General features: G+C 38.9%; 1 protein-coding gene across 11 annotated transcripts in view; it reads right to left on the reverse strand.

The window, feature by feature from the left end:
* inpp4b (inositol polyphosphate-4-phosphatase type II B) overlaps window positions 1–16,543 on the reverse strand; it is a 129,332-nt gene that overhangs the window by 22,303 nt on the left and 90,486 nt on the right. For all 11 annotated transcript variants that reach the window (XR_008962781.1, XM_057331266.1, XM_057331263.1 and 8 more), the window contains 5 exons: window positions 15,181–15,364; window positions 11,110–11,373; window positions 9,497–9,635; window positions 2,698–2,873; window positions 1,827–1,950 (listed from right to left, as the gene is read on the reverse strand). Coding sequence is in view for 10 of the 11 variants with exons in the window: in XM_057331266.1 (XP_057187249.1) it covers window positions 1,827–1,950; window positions 2,698–2,873; window positions 9,497–9,635; window positions 11,110–11,373; window positions 15,181–15,364 (887 nt within the window). In the remaining variant the exon portion in view is untranslated. The remainder of the gene's footprint in view (window positions 1–1,826; window positions 1,951–2,697; window positions 2,874–9,496; window positions 9,636–11,109; window positions 11,374–15,180; window positions 15,365–16,543) is intronic.

Consider the following 16,543-nt stretch of genomic DNA (forward strand, 5'->3'; position numbering starts at 1 on the left):
GAAAAATTCCATCTTATGACCCACATATTACCACATATGACTTGTTCATTCAAAATGTTTATATTTAACATATAATATGAAACGTTACACAGGCACTATGTAACTCTCTTCACATCGTGGTTTGACACATTAATCTGCTCTTTGGCCCGATTCACATTTCGCGGCTGCACTGCGTTCTCCTTTTTTTCCAAAGCACCCGTACTTTGCGCTCTCCTGATGGCAGTTGTTGCTAAGCAACCATGGGCCACGATAGCCGTTGAGACGAGGAGGTATAAGCAAAGGATATATGGATTATATGCACTGAAAATACCTCGCAATAACTCTGCTACTAGATTTAGTTATGCTGTGATCATCTGTGTCTCCATCTTCATTGAGCTTGTCTATGTATATTGGCTGGTTGGTTCTTGTCACATGACCTGCGGTGCGCTTGCGGCTTTCTGAAAAGTTGAGATTTTTTCATCTCGATGTGGCGCCCTATTTCTGCAAAAAAGACGCGGAATGTGAATGGGGCCTTACTCTTGCATTCCCAAGCCATAACAACAAGATCTTAATGATTTACGGAGCTCTGAGTTCCTCACATAAAAATATAAACAACATCCCGGAGCACTGAACGTTAATACAAAAAAGTCACTTGAATCCCAAAGGTCATAATTTGTATTCAGCTGTATTCATTCTGTTCCAAAGCATGTCCAAGCAGATGATTGTAATCGACGCTGAAGAGAGTACAGTACAGTGCGTGCTTCTGAGAGTTGTTATGTTTATTTCAAAGTTTGGTTACCGGGGGACACAGCGTCATCATGACCGCGCAGTGCACTTACAATGTAAAACGTGACGAGAAGATGAATGCTATTATAAGTGAAAGTGATACATACACTACCAGTTAAAAGTTTTACAATACTTGAGTGAAATGTTTCCCATCATCTTAAAATACTTTTGAAATGAAGGTGTATGCTTAAATGTCTGAAATTAGTTTCGTGAAAATAATTATAATTCTGCAAACAAAAATGTGTTTTATTACAAAACTAAAAATGTAATCATTAAAAAAATTGAACTGATGAATAATAAAAAGAGCAGCCAACAAGAGCTCACAATATATGGGAATATTGTTTAAAAGGAATCTCAGGGTGAGACCTCAAGAAAGTGCTTGACAAAAAAACATTTCTGCAAATTCTAGGGAAAAGGTGAAGATATATAGAAAATAAAAATGTTTTGATTTATTTTTTGTTACAACAATTCCCATAGTTCCCTTAATGTCGACGAGTTTAGTATTATTCTAAAATGTGGAAACAATATGAAAAAGTGAGTAAGTGTTTACGAACTTTTAACTGGTAGTGTACATACTGTATAGACGTATAAAAAAAGGAAGTAAAAAAGCAAAAATCATTTTAACACATGTAAGGTGTGTTCTTTAAAGGGACAGTTCATCCAATAATAAAAATTCATCATTTATTCACCCTCATGTCATTCAAAACCTGTTTATTACTCTTTTTTGCGTGGAACACAATTGAAGATATTTTGAGAAATGTCTTAGTGGTTCTGTGTCCGTACAATGACAGTCAATGGGGGCCAATGTTGTTTGGTTACCAACATTCTTCAAAATATCTTCTTTTGTGTACTGCAGAAGAAACAAAGTCATACAGGTTTGGAATGACATGAGGGAGAATAAATGATACATTTTTATTTTTGGGTGAACTATCCCTTTCAGTAATATGCCATGCATTTTTGCTTTGTGTTGGAAATGAAGTTTATGAATGATTTGCATACTCTATGTACCGTTCATCGTTCAGGAGAGATACACATATAGTGTGAACCGTGAACATACTCACTGTATGTACTGAGGAGACTTTCAAACTGAGCCACCAGTCCGACCGTATGCAGCTGTCTGAGAAAGCCCTTATCCTCCAAACCTGCGTATAAACGCATGACAAATCCACACACCAATGCAGCCAGCTGCAAACACATAAAATATACATTTTTTGGCATTCTGTTCTAACACTGTCGAAAAAACAGCATAGACAGGTTTTGAAATTCCAAGACGGTCTTAACTGGTTTTAGATCGATTTGGAACAAAACTGGCACTGGTGATTATTATTGTGTGCAGACCGGCCGCGAGATTACTGGACGATTTACATGACACATGCAATGTCTTCTCCAAATTTAATTTAATTGTTTTTGCCTCAGTAAAGATGTCTTTTAGAGGACATGGCAACACAAAATGTATTAACCAGTTTATTTTCTTTCTTGGAAGCAGGAAATGTTTCCATTCCAAGTTCAAATACTGTACATGTTGTCACTGTTAGCTGCGGAACACACGTCCTGCCCTCATGCTAGCCTACAACCTCGCATGATTTGCGCTTGTTTGATGCAATCTTCAGCGCTTTTGGTGTTGAGACCAAACCAGAAGCTTTAATGCAATTTGTTAAAGGCCTTAAAGGAACCGTGTACACAAAAATGAGAATTCTTTATTAAAAAGTTGTCAGTACCATTTGTGTACTATAGGAGCATGAGATTTGAAAGTTTCAGAATTACAGATAATTCCTGTTCCACATACCAAAGGGTGAATTACAAAATAGAACATGTCATATGGTCATATTTTTAAATGTATTGACTTTCAAATAGCAATTTTGGAGCTTGTCAGCCCCTGATCTGCAACCATCGTCATGTGGCTCTCTCATCTGATTGGTGGATCTGACTCACCGCTTGGCTGAAGACAGCATCTCGTCTTTGCTGGAGCTGAAGACCCTGCACGGTGCTGCACGCTGCTTCCTGGAGCAACACAAAGCTCATCGAGTGTCTGGCTCTCTCTGTCACATCCATCACGCATTCCTTCAGAGTGTCAACCAGAACGGCCAGCTGATCGCGTAAATCTGCAGCTGTTGAGGAACATGGACACAAAACGGATATTTGTAACTCAGTTTTCCTTGGGAGCAGTGGTTTGGATTGAGGGTTTAACATTTACGCATTTGTGAGATGTGAGATGTTTTTATTCAAAGCAACTTGCAGTGCATTCAAAGTACGTTTTCCCTGTTAAAGGAACAAAACGACATTTTTAGGAGGATCTATTGACGGAAATGCAATATAATATACAAAACTATTTCTTCAGAGGTGTATAAAGACCTTACGTAATGAACCATTATGTTTGTAATACCTTAGAATAAGCTGTTTATATCTACATACAGAGCGGCCCTACATACATGAATTCGCCGCCATGTTTAGTACAGAAGCCCTAAAGGACAAACAACTCTACAACGCGTGTTTCCTCTTCCTCTCCGCTGCGGTATCGTGGTGAAACGGATCGCGGGATGATCCGTGATTCGTACAGATCGTGCTCTCCGGTCCGGAATGCACGTGACCCGCGGATTAACTGAAAGTCTATTCATCAATGAGTAAAAGAGTAAAACGCGCTCTCGCTCGCTCTCCAGTTTCAGCTCCAACGCGCTCTCGCTCTCTCTCTCCAGTATCTGGACGAGTACAATATTAAAGCTTCATAAGGGGCAGGAAATGTATCTGGATAAAATCATCAGATAACATGACTACACAATTTACTAGAAATATTGTTTTAAGGCCGGATTCACATTTTGCGTCTTTTCCGTGCGCATATTCGTTATTTTAAATGTAGACGCGCGGCAGCCGCGCGGAAATAGGGGGCGACGCGCTCTTTTTTCAGGAGCGTCTGCGCCGCATCGAGATAAAAAAATCTCAACTTTTCAAAAAGGCGCAAGCGCACCGCAGGTCATGTGACAAGAACCAACCAGCCAATATAGACAAGCACAATGAAAATGGAGACACAGATGATCACAGCATAACTAAATCTAGTAGCAGAGTTATTGCGAGGTATTTTCAGTGCATATAATCCATATATCCTTTGTTTATACCTCCTCGTCTCAACGGCTATCGTGGCCCATGGTTGCTTAGCGATGACAGACGCCAGGAGAGCGCAAAGTCCAGGAGCTTTGGAAAAAAGAGAACACAGTGCCGCTCGCGTTTTCCGCGCGGTTTTAGACGCGAAATGTGAATCAAGCCTAAAGCAGTTTATTACACGGCTCATTTGAATGCTTGATTCTGATTGGCCAGTCGCAACATTCCAAGGGTTGTTATTTTCAAATAACAACCGCTCAAAACTATTAACACCCTGTAACCTGGACGCTGCAAATCATTTTGAGAGGGGCGGTTTAATATTACACAAAAAAATATTATAAATGTCTTTTAATAACATATATGACATTATATTTACAAATGATTAAACCTATTTGCCTGTTCGCGATGTTTGAACATCGTTTCTTACTTTAAAATTGAAACTAAACGGCTTTTCCTCGCGGAAGGGCTGCATTCGGTAAAAATGAGCTAATAAAATATTTCAAATTCACATTTTATGTCCAGCTTTTTTCTCATGTGGCAAGTAGCCGTGTAATAAGCGGGATAATGTACAAGCAGCCGGCTGTTATCGCGAAATAAGCCCCTTCAGTGCTTCACTGTCTGGGCTTATTTCTGCGATAACAACCGGCTGCCTGTACATTATCCCTTACATATTATCTAATTGTGAGTTTTGCATTTACGGTAATGGTATTTTTTACACGAGGTTGAAAACTATTATGCCTGTCTATTATTGCTGCTATGGATTTCAGCGTACTAAAGTATTAATACTATAAAAAGTTATTAAAAGTTAGTTAGACATAAGCCCAGTCCCCATGAAAATCAATAGTAAATCTTTGATGCCCTTTTCTAAGTGCATCTTTTATAGCGGCACAAGCACCAGCTTGTTATTCTTGGCATTTATCATGCAGTCCTAGGAATCATATTCATTTGTTGTTTTAGAAAACGGTTCAAAAGCAAAGCCCTTTCATTTGGATTCTTTAAAGAGCCGCTCGTGTGCTTAGAAGAAGGTTCATAATTTTATTACTGGGGTGTGCTCGAATGCATTTGTGTGATTTAAAGTTGAAAAAACTCAATACACCAATAAGTCTACTCTGATTGGTCAATTATTGAGCATCTGGCGGAAATCATATGCCCACGACCATAAACGGGTTTCAGCTCCTGAGGCTTCATACAGGGAAGTGAAAATATTTTATAAATAAAAACATTCAATCAATAATAATAATAATACAGCAAACGTCCTGTACAGACAATAGGGACATTGCTGTTAAATCGAGATGTTGGTGTTTTTCCCACCACCCACATAAAAAGTCCCGACCAAATTACCTACTTTTATGACAAACACCAAGCTGGTGTTTGAATCCACATGGGTTTATAACAGGTGATAAATCCAAATGACGCTTTGTGCATTTTGACGTCTTAAAAGCATGGTACAGTGACTTGTTCTTTGTGATATTAATAGTCTATAATAAAGATGAGGCATTTATTAAAGATAAATGTTATTTCCTAGTGGGTTAGTTTTGGGCTAATAGCAGCATTAACAGCACAACGAGGATTCACACATAACACACCTGCAGTGCTTCTGTGAATAAAGAAAAACAGAATACACTTATACATTTTAAAATAAATAGGCCAACACGAAATATGTTTGATAATCTACAGCTAACATATCAAATGAAAAAGTATGCTACCAATAAATGCAGAGTTTCGGTTTATTTTTGTGACTGGCACCACAAACCGAAACAAAAAGCAAAAAGCTTTTGTTATTGTGTTATTATATATGTTATTGCGTAAGCATGTTTAAGATTTTAGATAAGAGAATCTGCCAAGTCATGTTTGGGCTGCTGCTGCAACCCGAATTCATAACCGCTCAGGATTTAAAAAATCCTGTCGTCGGAGTCAAGAAAACACTAAACACAACAAACAATCTGCATAATTCTGTATGCAACTGTATGTAAATCTGGGTGTGATAAGCAGTCAAGCAAATAAGCAGGTTCACTCTGTATGTTAATTCTCAGTATAGCAGATACATCGATGGATAACACTTGGTTGGTTTAAAAAAGCAGACTCTGACTTGTTATTCAGGTAAAAGCATCGTGCAAGTTCACAGCTTTGGACTTTTGAGGACTTTTTACAGTCAAGGTAGCTGTTATTGCAAAAATAATGAGACAATCGGCTAAATATAGAATGCTGTAGCCTATGTGCTGAGGAATCATGTTAAAAAATGAAACACTGTTTTTAAATTCCTCTATACAATGTTATTTGCAATCAGATCTAGAAAAGCATCTTCTCAACAACCTTTCCAACATTTTTAAACGCATCTAAAGTCAGATCCACAAGCTACTTTATTTTAGACATTCTCGACATTCATTTTGACTGGAAACGAAATATTTCAGATTGTTCTGTATTAAAAGCTGTTGATACTCAGTTAACAAACACATTTAGGCTAAAAGTGCATTCTGGTGAGATTGTATTTGATTCCGCTTGCATTTGATTCCAGTGGAGCACTACTGCACGTTAATTTGAGGGCGGATCTAATCAGCCAGTGGGCGGCCAATATTCAGATGTGTGACGTGTCTACGGAGACATATCACGGAAGTAACTGACATTCCAGAGCTCTGGCGTTTCTGGAAAGTGATTTCTGTTAAAGAGAATTTTGACTTGGAACTTTATAATTTTGCAGATCTTTTTTATGCCCAAACAGCAACGTTACACAATAAAAGGGGTTAAAAAGCAAAATAGCACCCGAGCGGCTCTTTAATCTAATGACTTAATCGGTTGTGCATTCTAATCTTGTTTGTTTTCAAGCACATTCTGTTTTTTGCATTAGTCATCAGATATTTGGCAGTATCATCTTCATTTCTATTTCTATGTCCCCATCCTATGGGAGCTATTTGCCGCCAAAAGTATTGCAGGCATATTTAAAAATATAATAAGCGTAAATAAAATATTAAGATCGTGAGTCAGAACTTTAAACACATTTTAAATGATATTGCACAAAATTAATACATAAAGACAAAGTTGTCCAAATCGCACACAAAATAATGTTTTCCTTGGTTGTTTTACTAATTTTTTTGTGTTCTCTGATATTTTCTGCTTATATTTTAATTTTTTCCACGCATACGTTATTTTTACCCTCACTTGTTTTTCAGAGTTCTGCGCTTGATTTTCCAAATGCTGCAGTTCAACTTTCATGGTAATTAGGGCGGGCTTTAGCGTCACCATTGGTCCACTAGTTCTAGATTGACAGCTCCTCCTCTAGCCAATCAGTCGAAGGGGGTGTTGACGTCACTCCAAACGTGACACGTGGCATGCACTTGAAGGTGGATTATAACCGTCAGCTGCAAATCCCGGACAATCACACAGGTAATTGAACATAATTATATCGTTACTGAGTGTCAGATACACTTCTTATATCTGTTATGAGTATTCTCTGCCAGGTTTATTAATTAATTTGTCCGATTCACACACCTGCTCGGGTGTATCTGTCGATTTGAATTGCAACATAGCCGTCTTTCTTCATATCTTTAATTTCATGTTCACCTCTTGCCTCGAGCTACGACACATCAAACTCAAAAGGGCCATCAATTCATCATGCATTTGAATGTACTGCCATTGTGAAAGTTATTTGTTTCAAATATTTTTTACAATGACACGACACTGCAAATATTCTAGACAGAACACTGCACACATGCAGGGTTCGGCCCTGGGCATAGGCGGAGTAGGCAAATGTTAGGGGCGCCGGCGATCCCTAGGGGCGCCAAAATGTGTGAAGATTTTAATTATAATTCATCATCTTAACGCGTTATTAATTATGTCACCTATGTGATCTGTGCAGCTAATCTCACTCCCAGACTACAATTTACATTATGTTGTGTTCAGACCAAACACGATGAATCGCGTTCCTTGCTTTTTATTACTCGAGGGATTAGTTCGTTATTTTCACGCAAGGCAAATTTCTCGCCCGAGTTGAAATTTTTCAATTTGCATGGAAGATGCGATTTATGCACGTTCGCAGCCCGTTTCGTATCATTCACATCGCCTGCCGCTAGTTTGCGTCTATTTCTTTGCATTGACTTTGTATGTAATTTACTCGCACAAATAACTTAATTCGCGTGGAAACCCGCTATTAGTGTCTGTGGCTTCGTGGTTAGAGTGCCTACTTCCCTTTTCGTATTTCTCGCTGGTTAGAAGCTCGAACCCCGCTCGGAGCAGGTTCAGGTAGGATCGGTTACACATGTCAGCCACATGTGCAAACACAAACCATTCATACAAAACTTTTATACAAAGGTGAGTTAAAATAAAAAAAAACATATCAGATGTGAAAAGGTAGGAAACAAAAAATGTTGCAATATAGAGGTGCAAATTATAAGTTACAATTGCTTATTTAGAACCACTGTATTGTGTTCTAAGTGAACTGAAAAGTGTGTGGCACTATAGCATGTGCCATTTATTTATGAAAATCCAAAACAGCATTTGCGCAGAGGCTGACAAAATGTATCAAAACAATTTCTCATCTAAATAATAATAACAATCAAATATTCATTTTATGAGCTCTAATATTCAAATACAGTAGCCTATTATTGAGAAAACAATTTGTTTTATTTTATTTGCAGCATTATTTTCAAACAATGAGAAGGTAATTAGAAACATTTTTATTACAAATATTTGTTGTTGTTATTTATTTACTTCCTATTTATGTTAATCACAATTCATTTTATATTAAAATAAATATGAATTTTGCTTTAAAAAAATGCATCTTTATTTATTAATTTATTTATTGTGTATAGGAGGGGCGCAATCTTAAATCTTGCCTAGGGCACCAGCAGAGGCTGGGCCGGCCCTGCACACATGTAGACAATACTGCATAATGTGTATGCTGTCAACAGTAATTTAGCACATTAAAATTTTATTAATTGACGGATAATGCGCAATGCATTTTTGAAGCGACCAATAATTTGTTTACACATTTATAGGGAAACAATAACAGAGTTAGCCAAGAAAAGCCACGTTTTTTTTCCCGAAATGTTAAATCAAATTTGGCCAGAAGTAAGTTTGGTATGGACACAGAATCAAAAGCAGATGTATTGCCCTGTCAAAGTTCATTACATTGAGAATTGCAAAACTGCAAATTCAGTCTGTTTCCAATGGGTGGCAGCATTGACTACGTGAAAATAATTGTTCTCACTTGCACAGCTTGTCATTGGTTGTGGCTTTTCACACTTTCTAACACTTTGTGTGGGTAGTTGGCAAAAAAACTGTGAATTGCTGCTAAAACTCATCTCTCAAATGACCGATCTGACAAATGTGCTTGGACAAAGTATACCCAGATGGACTGTTGTTTATGTAGATATGTTGTAGATCGCCGCGCTGTCAATGCTAAGGTCACGGGTTCGATACCCAAAGAAACACAAACTAATAAAATGTACACTGAATGCACTGCTACTTTTGATAAAGTTCAAAGAAACAAATAAAACAAAATTGCTGCGACAACCTTTCTGTGTATTGTAACTAGCAGAAAGAACTTATAAGGTTTATGTTCATGGTTCACATTTTTCAGGAGAAATACCTCAAATACAGGTATTGTGGGAGTGTGGTGGTTTGTCATGTGTCAATAACAAACCAGGATTGTGGGCGGTGATGACATCAGCAAGGGCTTGACCAGGTGCTGTCTCTTGGTTGTTGTTTTCTAACTCTTGTATCTTCTCCACCACGGCGATAACACAGTTCAAGCTCTTGGCTACGCCGGCCCACACCCTGTCCTAGAAGAGGCAAACCAAACGTTAATGGACCAATAGTGAGTTGATCAAAACAAGAATATGTCTGGTCACTAAGGCGCTTTTCATTTGACATGTTTTTCTTCGACATATTTTCAATAATTTAAAGGGATAGTAAATGAAAATAGTTTGATCATTTCCTCATCCTCATGTCATTGCAAACCTGTATTACTTTTCTTCTTCTGCAGAACACAAAAGAAGATATTTTGAGAAGCCTAGTTGATGCCCTCATTGACTCCCATTGTATGGACATAAAACCCGTGACATTTCTCAAAATATATTCTTTTGTGTTGCACTAAAGAAAGAAAGCCATACAGGATTGGAATGACATGAGGATGTGATAAAATAATTTGATTTTGGGTGAACTATTCCTTTAACTCTTATATTACTCGAGAACTGAATTTGTAGCATCTGATTGTAGCATCAGTCGGGGAGGAGGATGAAGAAACTGCCAGTCTAAATAGATTGTTAAGACTATGTCTCATCTTGTGCGCTAATGTTGAGTTTATACTTTTTCTTATATACAGTGAAAGAAAATACTAAGCAAAAGGCTTTCAACAAAACATTTCATTCCATAATTTCACCAGATTTGCTTTGAAACATTTATGTAACAGATGTTACATAACCAAGTTTGGAGTTTTGATCCTGCGTTTAAAGTTTGAAGACTCCCCACTGAGCACTATGATCACAGGGTTCTCAAAAGTTTGCCTCTGTTTAAGCTTACCAAAACTAGCCGTACCACTAAAGCCCAAAGTATTAGCGAACCTAGAGCATCCCTTTATAGGTGGTCTTTTTATCCTTTACTTCTCCGAGTGGTGCTCAAGGGCGCAGGAGTTATTTTGACATTGATTAGAGATGGTTGTCTTATCTCGGCCTCTAATCCTCTCTTTAGCCTCGGTTATGACACACACACACTCCAGAAGGCAATTACAGGAGCTAGACGCCACACTTTATCACCTGCTTTTCACAGCAACGACGGCCAAACAAACAAAACGCACTCTTTTTAAGCATCTTAATACGAGATATCCTTTGGTTAATGTGATAAAGGTCCCTAACAAACGTTAAAAGCGACTGCTGAATGCGACAAGGCTAACCCCATCTCCTGCCTCGCCTCATTCATGTCTCTATTTCTGCAGAATTAGTTTCAGCCTCTTGAGATTCTATCAAATAAGTAGCGCACGATTGTTTTTGTACCTCACAGCATCTCTGTGATGTGCTGAAGAGCACAGCCCAGACATACGGAGGGCCAGGTGTGTGAAACAAATCAATTAAAAAAATAAATCAGGTTTTAAATTGATGCTACGCTAACGAAGGATCAGACGTGTCTGTAACGCCAAAGACACAGCACGCCAAAGTTCAATATTAAAGTTTGACGACTGACTACTTGATTTTCAACATTACATTTATAAAACATGCATCTTTATAAACCAGTAAACAAATAAAACCGAGCAAAACTTGCCCACTCTTCCTCGTCATACTCTGTCTGGTGAGGGATGGAGTCAGAGCGGATTGGAGACGTTTTGCTTTCTTTCGGAGGTGTCTGAGAGCTGGCAACGTTGTTGCAGAGGGTGTGCGGCTCTGTGGTCACGTTCGCATTCGCGTCGGCTTTGGGTTGGCTGGACGGACTGGACGTTTTGCTGACGTAGCCAGGACGGGCGGCATGCAGGGCCAAAAGGGCACTCTTGACCAACTCGTCCTTCAGGGCATGCACAAACTGCTCTGTCTGGAGAGAGAGAGAGAGAGAGAGAGAGAGAGAGAGAGAGAGAGAGAGAGAGAGAGAGAGAGAGAGAGAGAGAGAGAGAGAGAGAGAGAGAGAGNAGAGAGAGAGAGAGAGAGAGAGAGAGAGAGAGAGAGAGAGAGAGAGAGAGAGAGAGAGAGAGAGAGATTACCTGTATGTATTTTTGGTGAGGGTTGACAGTAATCCATTGAAGACTCTCACAACAACCAACGATTTGGCAAAAAAAGTTTCTTTAGAAGTTTGTGTACTCATTTTGTTATATTTTATATGAGTATAATATAATGTGACTAATTTACCACTTTTGTGTTTATAGAGTACCTAAACTGTCAGCGATAACATTATCTTAGAAAAAAATACAAATGTAATTTTTACCTTTTTCCCAACATTGCATGACATTGCAATACATACTTTGGGATGTTGTGAAAATGACATTGCAAAGAAAATTATATTTGTTCACAAAAACAGAATTCATGCTGCACTGTTAGACAAGAAAGTATGTTTATTTCCAAAAAGTCCACAGGGCTGAAAGCATGTATCAGGACACACCCGTGAGCATTTGATAACCCAGTATTTTAATAAGGCTGCGTTTATTAAAGTACAGCGGAGCGTAAGAGTGAGTGGGAAGATTAAAGAGATGGGGAGAGAACCATTTCTGAAAAGCTAATAAGCAGCCAAGGACAAGAGCAAATAGCAATGGCCGGACGACAACAGGAGAACAGCGAATGAAGACGTTCGGATGAAAGAGAAGAAATGAAAAGACAACAGATGTGGTTCATCTCGGCTTCAGCTCCACGACAACATCATCAACATCACACGATTCGATTAATCTTTTAGAAATTCAGAAAACAGGAAAGTTGCATCTTCACAGTTATATTCTCACACTTGTGCACCTGGATGTAAAAAAAGACAGTAGAAAACTGGTGCAACACCAAATGTAGCATTCACACTGCGGCTAACTATGGGTGTCACTCCACTTCTAAAGACTGAATTCAATAAACAGTAAAAAAGTGTGTTGTGCCTTTAGTATTTTAATTATGTCATTGTAATTCTTACTAAAAAATGCTTGATGACTAAAAACAAGCGATAAAAGCATTGCAAACTGAAACAATTTGTATTTGAACGTAGGCAGGCCGCACATAAAAGCCACTAAACTGCTGTCCACCACCCTCCAGGCCCCGTCTCGGCCAAGCGTTTTGCATTCTGTCCCAACTTCATCTGGCTCCATGGGACTATTAGCAAATTCACAGCCCCAGCTTGCTTATCTTTTCAATGTAATTTGCCAGCCGTCAGCAGTAAGGTTTACACAGCGTCATTGCTTTTCACAAGCAAATGAGCAGATTCTCTTGTTGCTCAAATGAGTTGTTTGCCTTGACCTTTTCTCTAACCCACCGATCGCTGTTTCAGATATGATAATCACATTTCACAATTAAACACAATTTCTAGCAACAAATTCACTCTCGTTTAGATTCTCGACGGTCTGAAATTGAAATAGGACTTTTGAACGTAGTTTTATAAAACTTGAATCTCAGCTCGGTGCTATAGTTACTACAGTTAGGAAACAGACACATACACAACTGTTGACATTATCCAGGGCTTTACAATTACAGCACTCAGACATCATACGTGATAAAATGTTGTAAGTGTGATGTTGTGTCATAGAAATTCACATAACTGTGAATGACATGTTCATGTTTAAATTCCACTCCTGGGACCCCAACACGGCACATGTCTCCTTTGTCTGCCAGTTCAGTTTATGGACCTCTGCTGACAGGCATCTAAAATATGTGGTATGGTGTGGTATGGTGGGTCTCAGGACCGGAATTAAGAACTACTGCCTTAGGGTTTGTTGATATTATTAAAAAATATATATTGTGTGACCCTTTTCAGCTATTTTAAGACATTCAATATATATATATATCAATATTTCTGTATTTACTCTGAAAGTGTTAACGGGATGATTGCACTAGAGGAACCTTGAAGCAGACTGAAAATGTTTAATGCAATAAAGTATTATATATAAATAAATGTAAAAGTAAGTAACTTAAAGTAAAAATCTGTTCAAAATGGGCAAATCTTTCACTAAATATACAAGAAAAAAATGTATTTTTGCACGCTTTATTTGGACACACATAAAATATAATAATGATAATCATCATCATCAACATCATTTTTATTATGCAAATATTTATAGAAAAAAATCGAATAATACTAATACAACTACTACTACTACTACTAATATTTTTATTTAAATAATTATATATTCATGTGCACGTTTTTACCAAAACATTTCAACAAATTAAGTTTCTTCTACTCTATGTTTGATTCTGCCGCATCTGTCATGTTCCTCATAGTCTAGTGGCAGGATCATGACAGAACCTCATGTTTCATGTGGAGAGGGGTAATTTTGGCCCTTATGGCTTGCCATACTCTCCAGTCTTGTCTCATCTCATCTCTGTTCCCGCCCTCTCGTCTCCTCATTATTGCTCGTTTATTGTTTCATGCACTTCATCTGTTACCCTCTTGAATTTACCCCTGTGTCTTCTGTCTTGTGCCGGATCATTTTGCTTTGTTTGTTCCCTGTCACTCCCCTGGTTTGTATTACTGTGTGTTATCAAGTCTAGTTATTTAGTTAGTTTATGTCAAGTGTTGTATTTAGTGCAGTAGTCTTTGTTCCTGTTTGCCCTTTCGTGTATCTTACCCTTGTCAATGTTATTTTACCCCCTCATGGGTTTTTGTTTTGTTTTTCATAATTAAAACCTTTATGTTAACCCTGTATACCCGCTGTCTGCACCTGGGTCCTCTGTCCTTGCACTCAACCCCCTGACAATGTTATTAAAAAATGATGACTGTTTGCTTGAAAGGATTATTTTTAGAGCGAATACAAAAAGGGGACAAGGCAAAAGCATTTCAGAGTAAATACAAAAACATAGATACATATATTAAAATATCATCAAAGGTCTGATTTTTAGCTACATCACTCAGCCCTGGTTGGTGGTGAAAAAAGGCACACAGACCCGAATGCAACATCAACCCAAACACATGCTCACGGTTGGAGATTTCAATCAACTCGAGCCAGCTAGCTTCAGCTTCTGAATTGGGTGGCCGCCGTCACACTTCTAATCAAGGAGATGACGAGGGGCGACAGGGAGAATTAAGCGATGAAGGCGTCTGATTGCGGTTATTCCACCGAGGCAGAAACAATCTCTGTGTCGCAGATTGCCCACCGACAGCACCAGATGTAATTCATTAATTACACCCATAAAACATGAAGGCCTCCAAACTAGTTAGTCAGACTGGAGGCTTCTGTTGGTTTTGGCCGAGGGATGTGACGGAGCACTGGCCGTTTGTCAAACTGCCTCAATGATGTAAATCTGACCCGTTTCATACCAAGACTTGCGGTCTTGTGTGAATGGAAATACATGGCATCTGAACACTGTGTGTGAGCTGAGGTGAGATTTAGTGCCATCTGCAGAGAGACAGAATCCGGTGTAGTGATTTGTGCATGCACAAAATCGAACATTTTAGAGTTCTGATATTTGAGAATTATTAAGCATGCACAATTGAAACAACGTCTTTAGAATTCAAACAACTGTAAATATGATACCGCATTTATACCACTCTTATCTGATACCATCGCATTACCGACTTTGGTCATTTGCAATAAAACCTGAACGTATTCTCAGAGATTTTGTAATTATTTTATACACCATTGCTGTGAAGCCACCTCTATTTTTTCGAGTGTGGGTCTCTTTAAACCCCCGGTGGATGTCATAGATAAAAAACTGGTCTCACCTTCTCCTCTAGGTTCTTGAGTGTGTCCTTCAGTGCCTGGCTGGAGCACTGCTGGGCCACCTGCAGTAGCTGGTCAGCAAGCTCAGAGATGAGAGGCTGCAGCTGGAACACCGTGCCCAGAATCTCCCTGGCCCTGGCCGTCTGTTCTGGAGGGTAGTAGATGGACTGATACGCCGTGCTATAGCTGAAGACAGGTGGGCGGTGAGAAAAACAGGGGAGAGAGATTGAATAAATGTCAGCGGCAGATGAAGGCAGTCATATTGTTTGTGATCAAACAGGTGTCAGATTATTGTGGCGCTGTGTACAAAATACGCTGTGACATCAATGTGTCGATATGAATGGTAAACATATCTAAGAAAGATACTCAGCTGAACCAATTCCAATCCCTGCGTGAATACGCCACACTTCCGGTGGTGGGGTCCGATAAGGTATGATGACGGGTATGTGTGAACGGGATTGCGGAATGGGTTTCGTCTGAGCTCAGGATCCAGTAAAAAAATTGGATTGAGTCAACAGACATGTACTAGCTTTGATGTACAGGGTTTTACAACCAATCAAGACACAGTTTGCTAATGTATATAGGCAATACAGCAACACACACAAATTGTTAAACTAACAAAAATGAATAGATTCATTGAGAGTAGCGTATTTCTTTCAACACTATCAAAGAACAGCATCCATACTTAGACAACTAGGAGAAAAGAGCCAATACATAATGATGGATGAAGGATGTACAGCCACGCTGGGAGGTGCATGTGGCCCGCCTGGCTGGACCCAAGTCAGTCCGTACGTTTGTTTGCGATGGTGGAGATTAGAGGCGGAGTAAGAGCGTCCTGATCCCAGATCAGTGTATCAGTGCGAAACTCAGACAGTCTGGGCTCATCCCTTCAGATAATTGGCTCCTGAGAGAATCACTAACCGCTGCAGCTCGGAGCGAATAAAAGACCTCGCTTAAAGACCGGAGACACATACCAAAGCAAGATGAAAATAAAAGAGCGTGTCGATAACACCGCCGGGGCTGAAAGTGATTGATTTCATGTCTGTACCGAATCTGGTTATCATCAGTGTAGAGTTATATAACAAAATAAAAAGAGCGACGTTACTAACTCGAGTACATTTTTCAGCGCTTAAGTTAGTATCTTTGTCAAATTAGCGTAGCTTTTACAGTAACAAGTGAATTGTTGCGAAATGTAGCAATTTACAGTAGCAAGACAAAAAGGGTGACATTGATTTGTTTGAGCAGATACAATGCAATTCAAGATATTCGTAGATCAGCCAGTTCATTCGAATCATATCAGCATCCTTAGAAGACCACGTGTGTGTTTTAAAGGAGACCTATTGTGGAAAGTTCACTTTTACATAA

The sequence above is a fragment of the Triplophysa rosa genome, linkage group LG4 (assembly GCF_024868665.1).
Source record: "Triplophysa rosa linkage group LG4, Trosa_1v2, whole genome shotgun sequence".
Classification (NCBI taxonomy): domain Eukaryota; kingdom Metazoa; phylum Chordata; class Actinopteri; order Cypriniformes; family Nemacheilidae; genus Triplophysa; species Triplophysa rosa.